The 17,310-nt window shown below is 43.4% G+C and overlaps 2 protein-coding genes across 5 annotated transcripts in view; one reads left to right on the top strand and one right to left on the bottom strand.

Annotated features, from left to right (window-relative positions):
• Positions 1 to 5,888, bottom strand: part of EVC (EvC ciliary complex subunit 1) — a 57,636-nt gene extending 51,748 nt beyond the window's left edge. The window contains exons 1-2 of the mRNA XM_068942923.1: positions 5,700 to 5,888; positions 1,951 to 2,061 (exon numbers count right to left, since the gene is read on the bottom strand). Of these exons, the coding sequence (XP_068799024.1) occupies positions 1,951 to 2,061; positions 5,700 to 5,888 (300 nt within the window). The remainder of the gene's footprint in view (positions 1 to 1,950; positions 2,062 to 5,699) is intronic.
• A 390-nt stretch (positions 5,889 to 6,278) lies between these two features.
• EVC2 (EvC ciliary complex subunit 2) overlaps positions 6,279 to 17,310 on the top strand; it is an 81,026-nt gene continuing 69,994 nt past the window's right edge. For 2 of the 4 annotated variants that reach the window (XM_068943398.1, XM_068943397.1), the window contains exons 1-2: positions 7,911 to 9,551; positions 16,940 to 17,088. In XM_068943398.1, the coding sequence (XP_068799499.1) occupies positions 9,545 to 9,551; positions 16,940 to 17,088 (156 nt within the window). In that variant the 5' untranslated portion in view covers positions 7,911 to 9,544. Of the gene's footprint in view, positions 6,311 to 7,910; positions 9,552 to 16,011; positions 17,089 to 17,310 lie in introns of those variants that run through there. The other 2 variants (XM_068943400.1, XM_068943399.1) reach the window with 2 other exon arrangements.

Genomic DNA, 17,310 nt, shown 5'->3' with positions numbered 1-17,310 from the left:
TATATAGAGAAAAAATAGATTAAACAAAACCAGTCATCGTTTTTTCCAGGAAGAACTTTTATAGAACACTCCTTACCTACAATCCAGAGAAAAAAGCAATGTTCTTCCACAGAGCTTTTTATAGATAATGCATTCTTTTCATACAATCTGCCGTTATACACCATCTGACTTTCTGCTCCTCCTCTTTCCTATCCACTGCTTTGTGGACTGGAACAATGGGATAATCAACTTTGTTTTGTTAGGTTATACATGCCTTATTGAAAGGTTGGCTGTAAGTAACAATGTTTAAAACCAAGTTTTAGGAGATTTCGTATTCTAACTTTTTTCTTTTTCCAGATCAAATCAAAGAATCTGTTTTGCCAAACTAGTTTTCTTTATAAACATTGTTATAGGAAATATCAAAGCACTAATAGAGTCTACAGAGGTGGGAAGAGAAGAGCAAACCACGTCATTCATTAGGATCTTTTATCATAGCACCTTTTCATCTTTGTTTCATTTATTTCCAGAAGTCATTCTTGGCTTCACTGATGAAACAAAAAGCAAGGGGTCAATGTATAAAATACTTGCTCATGTTGAGTAGTCCTACTGCTATACTAGATATCCAGGGACAGAAGCCAGCAAATCTACTGTTCCGAAATGGCTGGAGGCAAAGCAGCTCCAGTCCAAAAGCCATAAAGCCATATCGCAGCGGGCTACAACTAAGACATCCTGCTTCTCAGCAGGCACGAGTAATATACAGTTATCATTAATATGGTAATTACAGTATTACTGCTATCTGGAAGGTCTCGGAATGAAAATATCTGATTTTTGAAGTGTTCTAGCCAAACTAAAAGCATTTTCCACCTATGCTTCTTCCTGAAATGTCAATCTGGTGCTAGGCTAAAGCCTCCGGAAATTGAAACAAATGAATGGGAAGAAGTATATATACAACTACAGTAGTCCAGCAAATGGATTTGAGAAAGCCCTCTCAAATAACACGGCTTAAAGTGTTATAGATGAGCTAAGCTGTCTGAGAACAGATATAGCTGTGAATGCTCACATTTTAAAGACTGTGATCCCATTGTAAGAGAACTGCTAATATGCATAAAATTATATCATTGCATAGGTTCTCTCACAGGATTTACACTCCAAAAGAGAATCTAGTCAATGGTCACTTGTTATTCTGTACTTTAACTCAAGAAGAATGACCAATGAACCACAGTTTGTTACCATTCTTGACAACAAATCTGAAATAAAAATTAATTTTTTTTCTAATTGTCCTTTAATCCCAGCTCACCACTCTGGTATTTCAGTCCTTTTGATCATTTGACCTTTGCACTAGGTTGGTACTTAACTGGAGATCTTCTATGTGAGAAAGTCACTGAAGGTGCTGTTTTCCTCCGATACACTCAGTTTCCTTCATTTATTCTTGCTCCCTCCATCAAGCTACTAAATCCAACTCAGATCTATACCCATATCCTACGGAGACACTAAAAATATATCTGTTCCAGATTGGACCTGATGAGGGAATTGTTACTGTCAATTTTTCTCTAACAATCTCTTTCTCCAGGAAAAAATCCATTATCAGTTACCAGGACTACGCTTCAGTGCTTACGTACTGTTTCTGAAGCCAACAGTGTGAATTTTTTCCATCACCCTTTTGAAATTAAAGACAACGTAGACAAAGAAGCCAGAGCCAAAGAGAAATCAGGATCTTGGCTAAAATACCCACAAAGAGCCAAATGAAATGGAATCATAACAGGAATGCCACAAATGGTTGTGTTCCTAAACAGCTATCAACGCTCGTTTTCTTTCTTTCTCTCTTTTTTTTTTTAAAAACGTTTTTTCGGAATGCCTTTTAAGGACCCAATTCCAAGCCCACTAAAATCAAGACACTCTGGACAAGGTCATGAATGTGCTGATTACTACCTCAAGCAAAATGGACATCTACCACCAAGAACATAACTTTACCTCCGATACCATTTCCTCTTTTGAGGTATAGGGCTCTGCTTTACTTTTTGTGCGTGTACGCGCTTTCTCATTGGAGCTGAAGCCTTCCAGAAGTCTCTGGGAATCATCCTTCTGAAAGTCCAAGAGAAAGAAAAAAGTATATAACACTGAGATCATGCAGATTTCCCTGAAGCATCTCTGACAGCAGCCTGGATACATTCATGTTTCCACCCTGAAAAAGTTAAATATTGGTTGAAAATGACAATTTTGGAAAAATATGATGAAGTGTCAGGAACAAATAATCATCATAAAATACTCAAAATCTTCTTTCAAAAAAAAAAAAATCTTTGGCCTATATCTCTCTACCAAACACAACATCTGGTAAGGCCATGAACTGTAACAGAACAAAATATTCTACTGCACACGCTTGTCCCTGTGCACTGGCATAGACCAAATAATAACAGTGTTAGGGTATCCAATCATAGCATCTCAAGGAATTTTTTGAGTGAGGGAAAGGATGGTGGACGCTTAGCTTTGACTGATTTTTTTCTTTTCTTGTTCAGGTGTGCATTCTACCAACTACGTTTTTACGTAGTCTAATGATATGGCTGCAGTCACTATGCACGTAACCATCTTATGGAAAAATTCTCTTTGAATTATCACTTGGTATATAAAGCAGTTCTTATTCTCACCAAATAGAGAACTGCCTAGCCTTTGAATAGATTTTTTTCTTTATAACTTGCCTCTGTCTTATCTCTGCAACTTAGTTGCTCAATAATATGTATCATATTATGGGGCTACCCTCCAAGATGGGGTGAACTGAAGACTCTGTTTCCTAAAAATCTACGAAAAACTCAAGAACAGCTTCAAGTCTTCCTTAAAAATCTTGTCACTTATTTGTCCCAAACCAGAAGTTCACAAAATGTAGGCTGTGTGTCCAAGAGTTATGGAAGTAGCCACATCAGATTCACTGTGGTACCATCACACCATAGGCATTCCAAAAAAAAAAGACTTTGCTTTTCTTGTCCTAACTCTCTAAATGTTCCTACTCCATCCACAGCACGCTTTCACTTCTTTGTATCTCCATCAGTATCACTTTAAATGTATTTGCATTTTTCTAGGATTAATTTTTTTCTACTAACATTTCTAATCTCATCGCCTTCCTCTCCTTCGTTTTTTTGTCCATTTTTTTTGCAACGACTCCCAAATAATAACTGTTAATGTAATTAAAGTGCTGCTGATCTGCTACTGATTTTATTGATCTTTTAGATCATTAAGGAAAAAAGTTGTATCAAACTAAGTCTAACTGTAATTCCCGTAACAGTTCATCAAGCTAATTTACCAGAGTATCATGAGACAAGCTCCAGCCCAAAGGGTCACAGGAGCTTCCAAGCAACACTGTAACTCTAACAGGTGAATATTGTTGGCAGGAATGCATAACAGCGCACTGTGCTGTCTGAAGTTACGCACCGTAAAGGTTTCTTCTTGGAACGCTGCTGGTGTGACCTAGGTACAGATCACCAAACTAACATGGCACTTAACTGTAAGCATCCAAGTCCTACAGATTCAGGTTGAGATCTATGTGATAGTAATTAATTGGGGCTAAGTCACAGATGCACCACGGTAAGCCATCTGCAAGAATAACTCAGCTGCTCACGAAGCAACATGGCCTATGCAGGTAAACTACCATTGCTTTTACTTCCAATATGTACGTGTGGTTCAGTAACTGCTCTAGCTGCAGGCAGGCCTGTTGTCTAGCACGGGTGGGGCAGACAATACGTGCAAGGAACGGACACAGGCAACCTAACGTAGACTTGTCTGCATTTATGAAATCAGACATTGGATATAATCTACCAGCCCCACAGCGTGCTCTGTATGCACCAGCGGGCAGTTTATTTTTCTTTCAAAATAAACAACTCTTCTACAGTAGCAGCACTGATTTTAATGGCATTCAAGCACCTAAAGATCGGGATCAGAGAGAAATGACAGCTTCCATTCCCTATTGACATAAATGACATAAAGGATAAAATTGTACACGGCTATATTGAGTTGGTAGTGACAGTACAATAAAGATACCACCTATTAAGGCAAGGAAAATGAGCAATTGAATCAGAGAGGCTTGCACTCACATGGGATGCATTGATCCAGCATTTGAAGTGCATCCATTATTGGGCTAAAGCCTGGCTTCAAACAGAGTTTCAAACCTCCTACTTAAAAGCAGTTGGAAGCAAGAGGATTCTTGTCTTATGTTACGCTTAATGATGACCAACGCAAGCACACATGCTCATGTAGCAGAGCTGTTACAGCTCAAAAAAGGTGTAGTTAAAAGCAAAACTGAATCCGACTACCCATCGAACACTGACAGAGTACTCTGCGGGGCTCTGAATTGCCCAGCTGTGCCAATGCCAACCATTGCCGCATCCAGTTAATCGAACAGTACTCAGGACTAAATCTGATGTACAGCAAGAAAGAAGGAGAAATCAATGACAGTTCCCAGCAAATGTGTCTGCGCACTGTAGCTCTATGGGTATGTGCTACCTCAGTAATTCTGGAGTCCAAACAAACATTCTGTGTAATAAAGAACTATGAACTGTCAGCCTTACTCCTTAAAACAGCGAGACAAATATATATTAGCAAAGGTCATGCACTTTAGCAAATCCTGCTAGCAAACTATCAAATGTACTCTACCTTAGGTATTTTCAGGTAGGCAGGGGATAGCAACAGTCAAGCGTATTAATTTTCTGCTTGCTCTGTTCATTTTAGTGCTTTGGAAATTGGACTGTTCTTACTGTGTTTGGAATAGAAATTAGTGGTTATCTTCAATCATCTCATGAAGCTTGTGCAAACAGGATACCTCTTCCATTGTCCCCCCAAAGCAACACAGCCTTCTACAAGAAGCGATGACTGTGAGAGACGAGTGGTGGGCCAGCCAAGCCTATATTAAAGGACCACAGGCCAGCAGGGCAATACTCAGGATATAGAGACTTAAACATGTCTCGCTTTCGAGTCAAGCTGTTTACTAGGTCTCAATAAATTCTGAAAGAAGAAAATAGTAAAATCAATTTAAAGAGAGCTAGGTCGAGAATTACATAGTTCCCTGTCTGTCACCGAGTTCACCCAGAGTTAAAACCAGAATTCCCGCAGATTCATCACTTCTAAGGGCATGGGTAGTACAGGGCTTCAGATTGTGAGCGGATACACTGAAAAAACTTGCTGCTTCGTTGGTGCAGCTTCTGTGCTTTGTTCCAAAGCGGCTAGGTTGAGCGGACCCTCGCGGGTGCCGCACACCCAGCAGCGCGGGGAGCACTCAGACACCAGCTCCGGGCGGCGGGCGCGAGGCCGAGGGCCCAGCCAAGAGCCGCTCTCGGCTCCCTACGGCAGCTGGCCGAGGACCCAGCTAAAATCCAGCTGCGCACACCAGGTTCCAGGATACAGGCTGCTGCTGAGCAACATTTGCGTTGTTTATCTGGGTCGACCGCGCGGGGTAGTTTAGGGGCCGGGCCGGGCCGGAGCGCAGCGGGGCCGTCGGGCGGCGGCTGGGCAGGGGGCGCGGGTCCGGCCGCCCCAGCTCGGCGGCGCTGGTGAGGCCACGAAGCGCGCCGGCTCCGCCGCTTTGTTGGCTTTTTCTGCAGAAGGCAGCAACTAGCAGGACTTCCCCGACCGGGGCCCTCTCCGAAAACCGCCCTTGTCCCTTTTGTTGCGCTCCCGCCGAGGCAAACGCGGCAGGGGAAGCCAAACCCACCGCCGCCCCTCTCGCCCCCGGCCCGTACCTCTCTCCGCCGCCGCGGCCCCAGCGCGCAGCGGCAGAGCAGCGCGGCGGCCGCGGCCCCCAGCAGCAGCCCCAGCAGCGCCGCGGGCGCCAGCAGCGCGGGCAGCACCCGCGGGGCGCGCACCCACAGCTGCAGCCCCACCGCCCGCAGGCAGGCCGAGGCCCCCGCCGCCGCCGCCGCCGCCTCCATGGGCCCGGGCCGCCCCGCGCACCGCCCGGCGGGGGGAGGTACCGCGGCCGCGGCGCGGCCCCCTCCCGGCCCTCCGCCCTCGCCGCGCCGCGCCGCGGTGGGAGGAGACCGGCGGCTGGCGGATGCCGCGGCTGCGGCCCAGCCGCGCGTAACGCAGCGCTTGCCAAGGGGCCGCGGCGCCCTGCGCGCCCGCGGAGGGCCCCGCCGCCGCCATGCCCCGGGCGCCGCCGGGCTCCGCGCCCGCGCGGCTGCTGGCGGCCGCGCTGCTGCTGTTGCTGCCCGGCGGGCCCTGCGCGGCCGCGCAACCCCTCGGCCCCGCGCAGGGCGGCTGCTCCCCGCGCAGCGCCGTCGGGGCGGCCCGGCCGGCGGGCGGCGCTGCCCGCCCCGGCGCCCCGGAGCCGTGCGCGAAGACGGCGGCTGGGGTAAGGTGTCGGCCGCGGCGCCGGGCTGCGCCCCCGCGCATCGCCCCGCGGGCTCGGCAGAGCGGCTGGGGAAGCGCCGCGCTGGGGCACCGGGCAGCCCCAGCTTGCCGGGACCCAGAAGGTTGAGATGGCCCACGATTTGGGGTGGATGTGGGGCCCGGAGCGCCTGGCGGCGGGGGAAGGGAGCCCTTTGAAACAAAGCGGCCAGCCCGCCCCGCCGCCGCGCTGCGGGGTTGGGGCCGCTGCAGAGCCGTCACCGGCTCGTCCCGGCCGGGCGCTCCTCAGCCCCCCAAAGCGGGGCAGTCGGGCTGTGGGGAGCAGGTCGTGGCCAGTGATAACTTTCCAGCTGTGCCTGGGGACTTTCTGTAGTTGAGCCCCGGCCAAAAACATTCCAGAGACCGTTCTACAAACTTCACCGCGTAGCTGATTGCATTCCTCTGCTTGCGAGTCACTGCTGAATTTGCTAGTGTAGCTGTAATCCCAGCAGGCTTCTAGGATGCTTCCTGGGCACCACCTATCTAGCACCAGGGACGGAGTCAGGAAATGACCCATGGGCCAGCATGGTCGGGAATACCACATCCTCACAGCGACTCCGTTTAGCTGTTCTTCTTCCTGAGTAGGCGTATTTGATTTTTTAATCTAGTCACAGTCCTCTCACCCACCGGCGTCACAGTGTCACATTCTTAGGAATGCAATTAAATGACTTAAGATATGGCTTGTATTTGTCTTTCTTTCTGCGTATGTAGATATCTGTCTAGCGATCTCAATACTATCGACATGTTTTTGTTTTGTTTTGCCAGTGTGCGGCAGGGATGAGGGAGGGAGTTACGAACAATTATTTTGTCCTGTGAGTACTAAAAGACTTGGACAACAGAAAATATTATTGCTGGAAAGTAATAATAATAAAACAAATGCTTATTTTTCCACCAAAAAGATAAATCGATATAAACTTGGGAAAATGTCTGCTGGCAGTTTCACTGCATTAATTTAATTACTTTCCAGACACGATACAGTGTTGGCCTGCAGAGTTGGCACTGAATCCCCCATTCGTCCATGTGGAGCTCCTCGTGATGCCTCTGGTGTTACGGACATGCTCTGCAGTAGAGTGGAAGAGTTGTGTAGCATATCAAGTTTGCATTTTCCGGGGTAGCGTATTCAGAAGAGAATGTCAGCTAATGCAGAAGCAAAAACAGCGAATGTAGTAACGCCATTTGTAGTTGGCACACGCAGACATGCAAACACTGTAGGTTTTTATGCATGGACTGTTGTAATACTGCAGATGAATGAATGCCTGGGTTCTGTGGAAATCCATAGTCATTTGTACACTAGTTTCCTAGGAGGCAGGAAACAGCTTGTTAGTTAGCAGGCCTCATTTTCTGCATACCTTTATGCATGCTCAGAGCGCAATTTGTCTATTTTTATTATAGGCTCATTCACAAAGAAACAGTTCACATTTATGTATGTACTGATACAATGCAGATACAATTTACGTTTATAAACAGGATTTACATTAATGCCTACCGTAATAGGCAGTCCTGTTGTTGTTTTGTGTTTGTATCAGAGGTTGATTCTAGTGAAAAAAAAAATTGGTTTAGTGGTACCAGTACACATTTTCTTAATGTGCACAGGGCTGGAGACCGTTCTAGAAATCTCTGGCAATCTCCCCGTTTTCTGGCAATGAGTATGCACCCACACACACCCACACACACCCACACACCCATAGTTTACATATACATTGTATATGTCACCATCAAACCATTTTTTGTTTAAGTTTTCCACTGGAGTTTCCTGTTCTTATCTTTTTTTCTTCTTGAGATGTTTGGCTAGGCAAAATTTGGGATCATATAGATTGTTTAACTAATGCGAAGAAATTAATAGTGGAGTCAGAAATCTTTGGCATAATTCTGGTTATATACAAATTTTGGAATACAGGAAGAATTGTATGACTAGATATGTGAAAGATTTGCAAATAGCAGCCAGTGAGCTCAGTGCCTGCGGTCTTGTAGAGCGGCGTTATCAGTGCTGTTTAGACGGCGCTGAATGTTCCTTTTTCTGTTCAGTTTTGTTGTCCTTTCTTTTTCTTTCTCTGGAAGAACTACCTCTCATCCAGCTATACGTACATCCTTTCCAGAGCTCCTAGTGCATCCAGATTTCTGAGGTGTCTTGCATTTTCCTTGTCCTGAGAGAAAGTGCCCAATCCGAAATAAGAACTATTTTCATACAAGGTTAACTACAGTTATAGTGCTAGCAGTACTAAAAATGATGACTTCCCCAAGAAGACAAAGGATAAAATTGCCCATAACCTGCTGTTATAGTAGTGTTGAGATAGTACTTAACATTTGTGCCATTTAGTGCATGAGAGCAAACAGAAACCAGAAGCACTGGACATGTCGCTCAGCGGACTTAGAAGCTAGCTGTTAATCAGCTCCCTTTCATAACTGTATTTTCTCTCACAGGAAACATTTTTATTTTATTACCATTTTTATTAACATGTTGAAAACTTGCTTGTATGACTACTACAGTCTTGATCAAAACACTGGGGGGTTAAACCAGGGATCCTTGGAATTAAAAATACTAGTCTTTTTTACTTAAGTTTAAGAGCTGTGATTTCTGTAGTGAGCTATATGGTCTGAGTCAGGAATGTCACGGACTGGCTAACGGGCTGCAGCTTTTAGCTCATGGTCTCTTTCAAGGGATGCATGCAATGCTTATCAGAAAAAATGAGGCTAGTTTTAGTAGATATGGTTTCCCTCATCTAATATGGAGAGATTCCTACTGACTCTTAGTGATTAGATTTTCCTGTGTGCTCAGTTCTGTATTTCAAAATGGCAAAACAAATTATTTACGAGAAGAAACTAATACTTGATAGCAAACACTTCTGCTTCACTACTGTGAGAAGTCACAGCCTGTGATCTGAAGCGTAAATGCTCTTTGAGGCCCAAAGACATGTATGTACCCATAGTAAGAAACAACAGTGCCCTATACTTCTTGACAAACTGTGGAGGTCCTGAAGACCGGTGTTGTATCTCTTCTTCTAGTTAATTTTTGGGAAACTTGAGGCTTTGTGGAACAGGATTCTGTCTAATTATAAAGCAGAAAATCCAGTTAAAGTGTTTAATTAAGCCATATTAGAAATTTATGAATACAGTTCTATTTTATAATTGCTTTCTTCTGTGTTAACTTCAGGTTATTAAAGATAATCTGTGGCTTCCAGAAGGGATTGAATGTCTGGGAATGACAGGTATGTGACTATTTTAACTCTCTCTGTTCTCAGTCCGTTGGGTTCCCAGGACTCCAAGGGCATGGGTGTGCAGGTGGGCAGGGCACTGGAGTTGTCCCCTGGTTTTACCTGGGCTCTGATTTGGAAAAGCGAGGGAGGGAAGCAGAAGAAATGAAGCAGTCTGGATCTAGAGGCATCCCCTCAGGATTATTACCTGACGTGTAGTCCTACCTAACAAAATCCAGATGGCTCCCAGGGTAGGGGTGGGCCTTGCTCCATAGTCTCAGTGTGCAAGAGGAGCTGGAGCCTGACCACCTATACCTGACTGTGGACCTGCCCCTTTAGTGACCTTGGAGCCTTTGGTATCTCTGCCGTGGAGTGCAGTCCTGTAGAGCAGAGGTGGTGGCTGTGCAAGCACTCCTGCTATGTGATTATTGTCAATGCGACTCTCAGTTGTGGGGCTGTGGGGAAACGTTTGGACAGTCCAGCTGCAGAAGTTAGTCTTCTGTGCTTCTGAATTGTTTCCAGGAGGAGTCGCCTTTCCTCAGTAGTCAGAGGGATGTGTAGTACAGGGCAGCACTGCCCTGATGCCCGAAATTCAGCGTTGTGGAAAACAACCTTATTACCAGAAGCTGATCAGGACCTTGTTCCTTTTCAGGTGCTAAGTTAACCACTATGCGTTTGCTACCTGTAGCTAACACCATAGCAGTACTTGACTCAAAGCTATTTTTGAAGACCTCAGCCACTACAATAGCTGATGTACTCTGTCTTAGACAGAATTGTAAAGGACTTATAGAAATAGGGGTCTGGAGGTGACGCTGGGATGCAAATACTCTTTATGCTGTGGATCAAGTATAGTTGTCACTGGTCTCAGATATGCAGAGCATCTGCAGTGCTGTTTTATCTAACCTAACTGAAGTGGGGTAGCCTTGTCCTTACGAGAGTTACTTACAGCTTGGAAGAGCTGTGTCTGAGAGCTGACTGCCACAGACTCTTTATGTATGTTTGAACAGATCTCTTCGTTTCTCTGGGTCTCTAGACTTCATTTTTTACATGGAGATAATAAATAGTATGTTACCTCACCAGAGTGTAGTGGAGATGAATACACTGAAAGGTTATGACATCCTCCTATAGCACATTAATGGGCCAATGTAGTGTCTGAAATAGAAACCCCAGTGGCGGAGGCTGCAGTTCCCCGGGCGATGACTTTCATAAGATGCATTTGCCAAAAATTACACGGTCTGACGCAGTCATCTAGTGAGATGCCTCTAATTTCTTTGCCCTATGCCATGGCTAATTCAGAAATGAGTTTATTAATTTAAATATGAAAGCAAATAATTCAGATTTGTTTAGCTTCCGTGTTTTTTTCCTGTGTTTATTCAGTGTAATCTTTGCTGCTTGCATCTTCCTTTCTGATGGACTGCGAAATTATTAATGTACCATCCACTGAGAAAGGAAATGCATGCTGTTTTGTAGTTCAGAAGAACCTTCTGGCAATAGAGAAAGTACGATGATTGGAGAATTTTGACGCATTTTATCTTCTTATGGTAGTCATTGGTTGAATCTTTTCCATTTTATTAGGACTTAAATGTAGATGTTGCAGGAAGGGCTGCTGCAAAGCACTGAATTGTATGCTTGATTTTATGGCTGGGAATTATCCCATTCCAATAAACAAGATTTTTGAACATATTTAAAACTAAGTATTCAGTGGTTGGCTTTATCAAGATGTTAACATTCTTATTTCTTATTTAAGAAACTGTTGAAAAAAGCAGTGAGATTGAAAATTCTGGATAAAACATTTAGCATTGAGAAGGCAGCAGATAGAAGGCATTGAAAAGGCAGATAGAAACTTTGTGACAGCACACCAGTTTTAGGACTTTTGTTGGCAAGTTTTTTTGGAGTAGTTTCTGGATAAGATGAAAAAGAATTGCCCAATTGGGGAAAACAGTGGATTTGTGAGTTATGTTCAAGTCTTTGCACATTCAAAGCATGGCTTGGAAAATAGATTGGTTTTGTCTCTTTGATTCCCATCGTTTCCTTGACTTTGTAACAAGAAAAGCTAATGACAACATTCGAAATTGCTACCTTTACCTGTTTGTTGTTGTATGTAATTGAAAGGACTTTAAATTGGATCGTATGTCTTGGATGATTTTATGGACAGGGAATAATTCAAAACAACAACAACAAAAATCTAGTAAACACATGTGTTTAACCCCTTTCTTCCCCACTAAAATAAGGCAAAATAACTTGACGTTTTGCAGATTTGGAATTCAAGGGGAAAACGAATCAGACTGCAGATTTGGGACTTGAAATATGCAACCTTTAGGAGGAGAGCTAAGAATTACAATGACTGTCTTTGTTAAATTGCTATTTTTTCCCCCCAATGTGAACTAGTTTTTAATACTGAACTTGGCATTTCACACACTTGTAACAGTCTTTGCTTTCCTACTGTATATTGAGAGGATGGTATGTGTTGTCAGGGAATGGGAGCCTTAAGGACATATTGGACTCTTTACTGCCAGTTTATTACAGGAGTGTTTCATTTTGTATCATCCTATTTAATTGTTGTGCCAATAATTGCCTTCATCTCAACTTGTATCAAGAACAAGTAAGGCACTGTAGATCTTGGGTGTTATACTCACCCCTCTAATGGTGGTCCACAGATACTAATCTGTGCCGCTATCTTGTTCAGGACTCAGCCCTTTTAGTAAAGTGGAGAAGGCTTGTGCTTTAACATTGAAGATCCCTGTTGTTACTCAAAACTAACTTTTTAGCAAAGAGCATTATAGCAACCATATAAGCAGATAACAGTTTATTTTCTTAGATACCCGACCTTCCAAGCATAGACCCACCATGACCCCAAACTCCACATGGTAGGTGCACTGTGTATCACACTGGATCCACTCTGTATTTGCACCCCCTGAGCAGCAAGCAAACTCAGGGAGAGCTGGGGGTGTCAGACTTCTCCTTCAGAAGAGTATTGCATGTGCCACGAATATGGCTGCTGGAAGACCAGCAGAGCAATAGTTCACCAGCCCAAGCAGTAGTGCACAAAGCAGTGGAGTTGACAAATGATTACCGGGGGGTGGATAGCAAAGAAAATCGAATACCACTGAATAGCAGAGAGTCTTCTGATCAGTTGTGCATCTGCCACTTCATATTGTGGCATTGCACATATGTGGGACTGAATGAGTGCCGTTGTAACCTCACTGGTAAAATGTTGCACCGATCTTCCAGCTCTTTCAGGTATATTAACATTCATTTTCACATTTTTGTTTTGTAATTCAATATAAAGTTGACAAACGGCCGCTGGTAATTATCTAACTATCTAGGAATGTGCCATTTAAGACAGGGTTCTGCTATATGTGTTTCTACTGGGTTTGTGGAGGATTAAATCGTTGGAAAATATTTTAATAATGTGGTAATGAAAGTATGGCAAAGTATTTAACAACTTGATAATAGATTGCAAAAACGTGGACTGTTTATTTTCTGTCATTAAGGAAAACAAAACAAAATCCCATCTTAAAGATGATCTATAGTCTCAAAAAAAGATGATGTATAGTCTCAAGATGATGTATAGTCTGAAGATGATGTATAGTCTCAAGTCTCAAACAGAAAGTGAAATTATTCCTTTTGTTGAGCTATTTCCTTTGACATCTTCAGGTGAAAAAGCCCCAGACTGAGCCTCATGCTCTTCTACTCTGTTTTTTTGGGAAATGTTTTGGCCTGAGGCACTGTATTCTGGGAGGTCCCCATAGTACCCTGGCAAGCCCAGCGAGAGGTTGCTGTTGTTTGGGCTGGCCAGTTTGGCAGTGGGTCTATCTGAAACTCTTCTTTTGCTTAGCAAAGCTGCTGTTTTGAAAAGGAGAGGGAATAATTTCAGATCAGAAACTGGTGGCAATGAGGAGCACGCAGCTTAAATAATGGCTTTTTTGAAAACAGCCAGAAAAATGGCAAAGATTGAAACTGTATGAAGAAAAGAGAATAGAATGAATAAAGAGACTGCAAAATCCATAAGAGAACTAGGATGCACCTCTGAAGAAGCACTGACAATGGTGTGCTCTTTTTTCCACGCAACAGGATATCAAAAAGAAAGCTCGACGCTTGTTAGTGAAAGGCCTCAAGAGTCAATTTTTAATATTTTCCAACCTCAGATGAATCTATTTGTAACAAAACCAATTTTGGACTAGAGACCAAAGATAGACTTGAAAACTTTGGAATGTTTTATACCTGTAACATCCTTTCTAAGTTACTGAGCATTCAGCTTTTCAAGCAACCATCAGCTATCTACAATCTACCTAGGGCCTTATCTGAAAAGAGACAGAAGGTGAATTGATAAATACAGTTACTGTTGTCTTGAAGTGACGAGTGTGCAACAGGTTACATGAACAAACAGTTACCTCCTTGTAAGACAGCTGGAGTGATATGAATAATAATTGTCTAGTGACAGTTAACTATGTGTGGATCAATAAAGATTTTTTATTTAACTGACAGCTGATGGTACAAAAAATGAGATAGAAAAGTACTGCCTTACTGGCAAGGGAAACCAGGGCATTAGGAAACAGCATGACTATGTGTGGTTTTAAAAGTTAGTGTGAAAGATGAGAAAGAATCTGGGGCAAGGGGGTGGCAGAGCGTTGCTGTACGGACATGCATCACGCTGATGGTCTCTATTTGAGCAAAGACCTTCCACTGAGTGGGGGGAAGATGCAGGTGGATTTGCAGAAGTATCCTTTTAATCATCAGCAGTGTTGAGGCTGCTCAACATAACATCAAGAACCTGCAAAATCCCCAACCTCTAATTACCCATGATGGAGCAGCCAAATAACATGGACAAAGCAGAACTTGAAAACAGAATCGTTTGTGTAATTAATAATCAAGAGATTTACTGAGACGCAAACATAATTCGTCAATTAAATTGGTTACTGAGGACTTGATACTCTCCGAAGGGGAGTATCAGGAATTGCTGTCATCTGAAAAGTGCAGATGGGTGCGGTGAGAAAGGTCTACACAGGACACAAGAACAAAAGAAAGTTCATGAAGCAATTACCCTCTTCTTGGCTGACCTCCCTCATCCAAAATGCACAAGAAAGAAATGCTCTGCTGTAAAAGAAACCCTCTGAAGGCCTTAGTTGCTCAGCAAGCCCCAGACATGTTGCCATATTGACTTTTGATTCTAGGAAGCTGTAAGAAGAAGCTCCAGTTAAGGTTCCTATTTACTCTGAAACAAAGTGCATCTTCTCTAGTTTGGTGAGACAATGAAAAAGAGAGCTGGTGCTCCACCTGTGTTCATAAAAATGGGGTAGCAATTGCATTAACATCTTAGAAGCACAGCAAATATAAAATGATTTTTTTCAGACTTTGGATGTGTCCATACAAAACCGAGGACTACGCTTGATTCTGTTGTCAAAACGCAGGTATAATGTCATTTGAGGTGGGGCAGGCAGGTTGTGCAGGACCGCCAGGAGGCCTGTGCCCGGTTGTAGCAGCAGCTGGAGGCCCAGTGGGATTCAGCAGGGCATCTCATGGCACTAGATAGTGACGTATAGGAAACAGAGCAGTGCTCTGTATCATGCTTGTCCTCCTGGAGGGTGCCATGGGCCCAGTGGGCTCAGGCTGGTAGCTAGCAGGTCTGTAAGCTTCTGGCTCCAGCTTTGAGTTCAGCATCAGGGTCATCCTGATATAGCTGAGTGACTTGGGCTTTCGCTTACGTAGTATTGAAACTGCAATATGGCATGCATGACTACCCTGAAAAAATACCAACTGAACAGGCATGCAGAAATTTGGTGTTGTTAGTACACATACAATAGCAAGAAAAGCTTGGTAAGAATCCCTGGATTAGTCCGAGTCTGTTGCATTCTGTAACAGTGTTTTAAGCATGTAGGTAAAACCTGGGGAAGTGTATTAAAACTGACTGTAAAATATAAATGGCGAGTTTTTCCTGGCCAGAATGTGCACAGTTTTATCCAGTGCAAACCATTCCCTCCCAAATAAAAAGCATGCTATTCCTGCGGTCAGTTCATCTGTGACTCCAGTTTAGTGATTGACCTTTCCATGGGAAGAGAGGTGAAGCTCCCCAAGGTATAGATGTCCATCCGGGTTCTCTAAGCAATAGGACTGTATCTCATTGGTTTGGTTAACAGAAATCTTTCCAGCAATTCATGCTCACCAATTCTTCTAGGCATCAATTTCCTTTTCAGATGCGAGTCAGAATTATGAGAAATGATATCGGACCAGCATTTTACAGAATATTCTATATAAATGTATAAAAATGTGCTGTGTGTCTTTTCTATTTACAGCTAACAGTGTATCTGTATGTTGTTTTTTCCAGCAAAACAGCGCCTTTTCGAAAAAAGAAACTTCTCACATTAATGAGATTGTCAGTATATTCTGCTTTCTGTATCTCATTAACCTCTAATAGGTTTAAAAAATTCAAAACTTTATAGAACAGTGTCATTTGCTAAAAATTTTTGCTTTCCAGTGAGGTTTTTTTACTCACATGAATATATATTGCTAATGATTAAAATATGGGATTTAAAAATAAGTGATAAATGAAAACTGTTAGGCAAAGACTGAAAAATGTGTCTTCTTTGAAGGCAGAAAACCAACTATCGTTTTGAAATTTGAGTGACATTCTTTTCACTTTATTCAGCAGCTTTACTTTTATTATAATTTAGACTATAGAATTACTGATTTTTATTTTAAGCTCCTTTTATTAGTGTCATGGATGCTTTTAGTTTAGTAGATGGAAGTTAAGCGATAACAAATAGTTATTTCAAAGCTCTTCTTATAATCTTTCCTAAGAAATATGAGACAGATTATAGGATAGCGTTGATATTCGTAATTACTAAATGGTGAGTATTTGATTTGATGACACTCCATTTCAGCTGGAACCCTTACTCTACTGAGAAGTATTTTTATTCTGAATATGTAGTGAAATGTTTAATGGTTAACTGGCAGACTGCATCTTTGAAGCAGAACACCCTTAGCACTTAGGCCACTCACGTTATAGAGTGCTTCAATTATTTACGCTTTTCTGAAAATTTTCTCTGGGTTGAAAATATTAACAGTTGATTTATGGCTGAAACCTGTTAATTCATGCATAATATGCTTTACGTTTAAGTGATGAGTTTTCCTAGGCAGGAAGCGCAGTTCTGTGCTAAGCCCTGCTGGGTTATCTGGGGCAAGTCACCCCACAGTCACGTCTCTGCTTCCCGCCTAGCCTCCTGCCTTGGTTGCCTATTGAGACGTTAATGCTCTGGTGGGGAGCATGTTTTTCACTGTGTGTGGAGCACCAGGTATTGCCAGTCCCCTCCTGGACTCGAGCTCGCCCAGGCTGCCGCAGGGGCCAGCGAGCGCGGGCGAGGTGCTCTCGCTCTAACGTGCAGCGTGGCCTTGGCTTTTGGCAGGGTGGTTGCCTCCAGCCCGGGATGCCCGCGACCAGCTGTTGGCTTCGGCAGCCTCGGGTGATCAGTGGAGCCATTCGCTGTTTGCCTTGATACCCTCGTGGACAAAGAAGATCTTGTTCAAACGAGAGTCTTCTGTTAACCACCAGCTGGTCAGTAAAAGATGATTTGCCACTTTTAATATCTATAAGGATCATAGCAATAATATCAGAAGTGGATGCTGGGGGTTGATTGCCTAATTAGTAATAGTTTCTAATTCTGTCTCAGGTGATTACGTTCACTTGAGGTGGCTTCAGCAATAGCAGCTTCTAGTTGTGAGATTTCCAAATAATTATATTGACAGGTACAGCTATGTGACTGTCATGTAAATTCTG

The sequence above is a fragment of the Struthio camelus genome, chromosome 4 (genome assembly GCF_040807025.1).
Source record: "Struthio camelus isolate bStrCam1 chromosome 4, bStrCam1.hap1, whole genome shotgun sequence".
NCBI lineage: Eukaryota > Metazoa > Chordata > Aves > Struthioniformes > Struthionidae > Struthio > Struthio camelus.
This window is presented reverse-complemented; position numbering and strand designations above follow the sequence as displayed.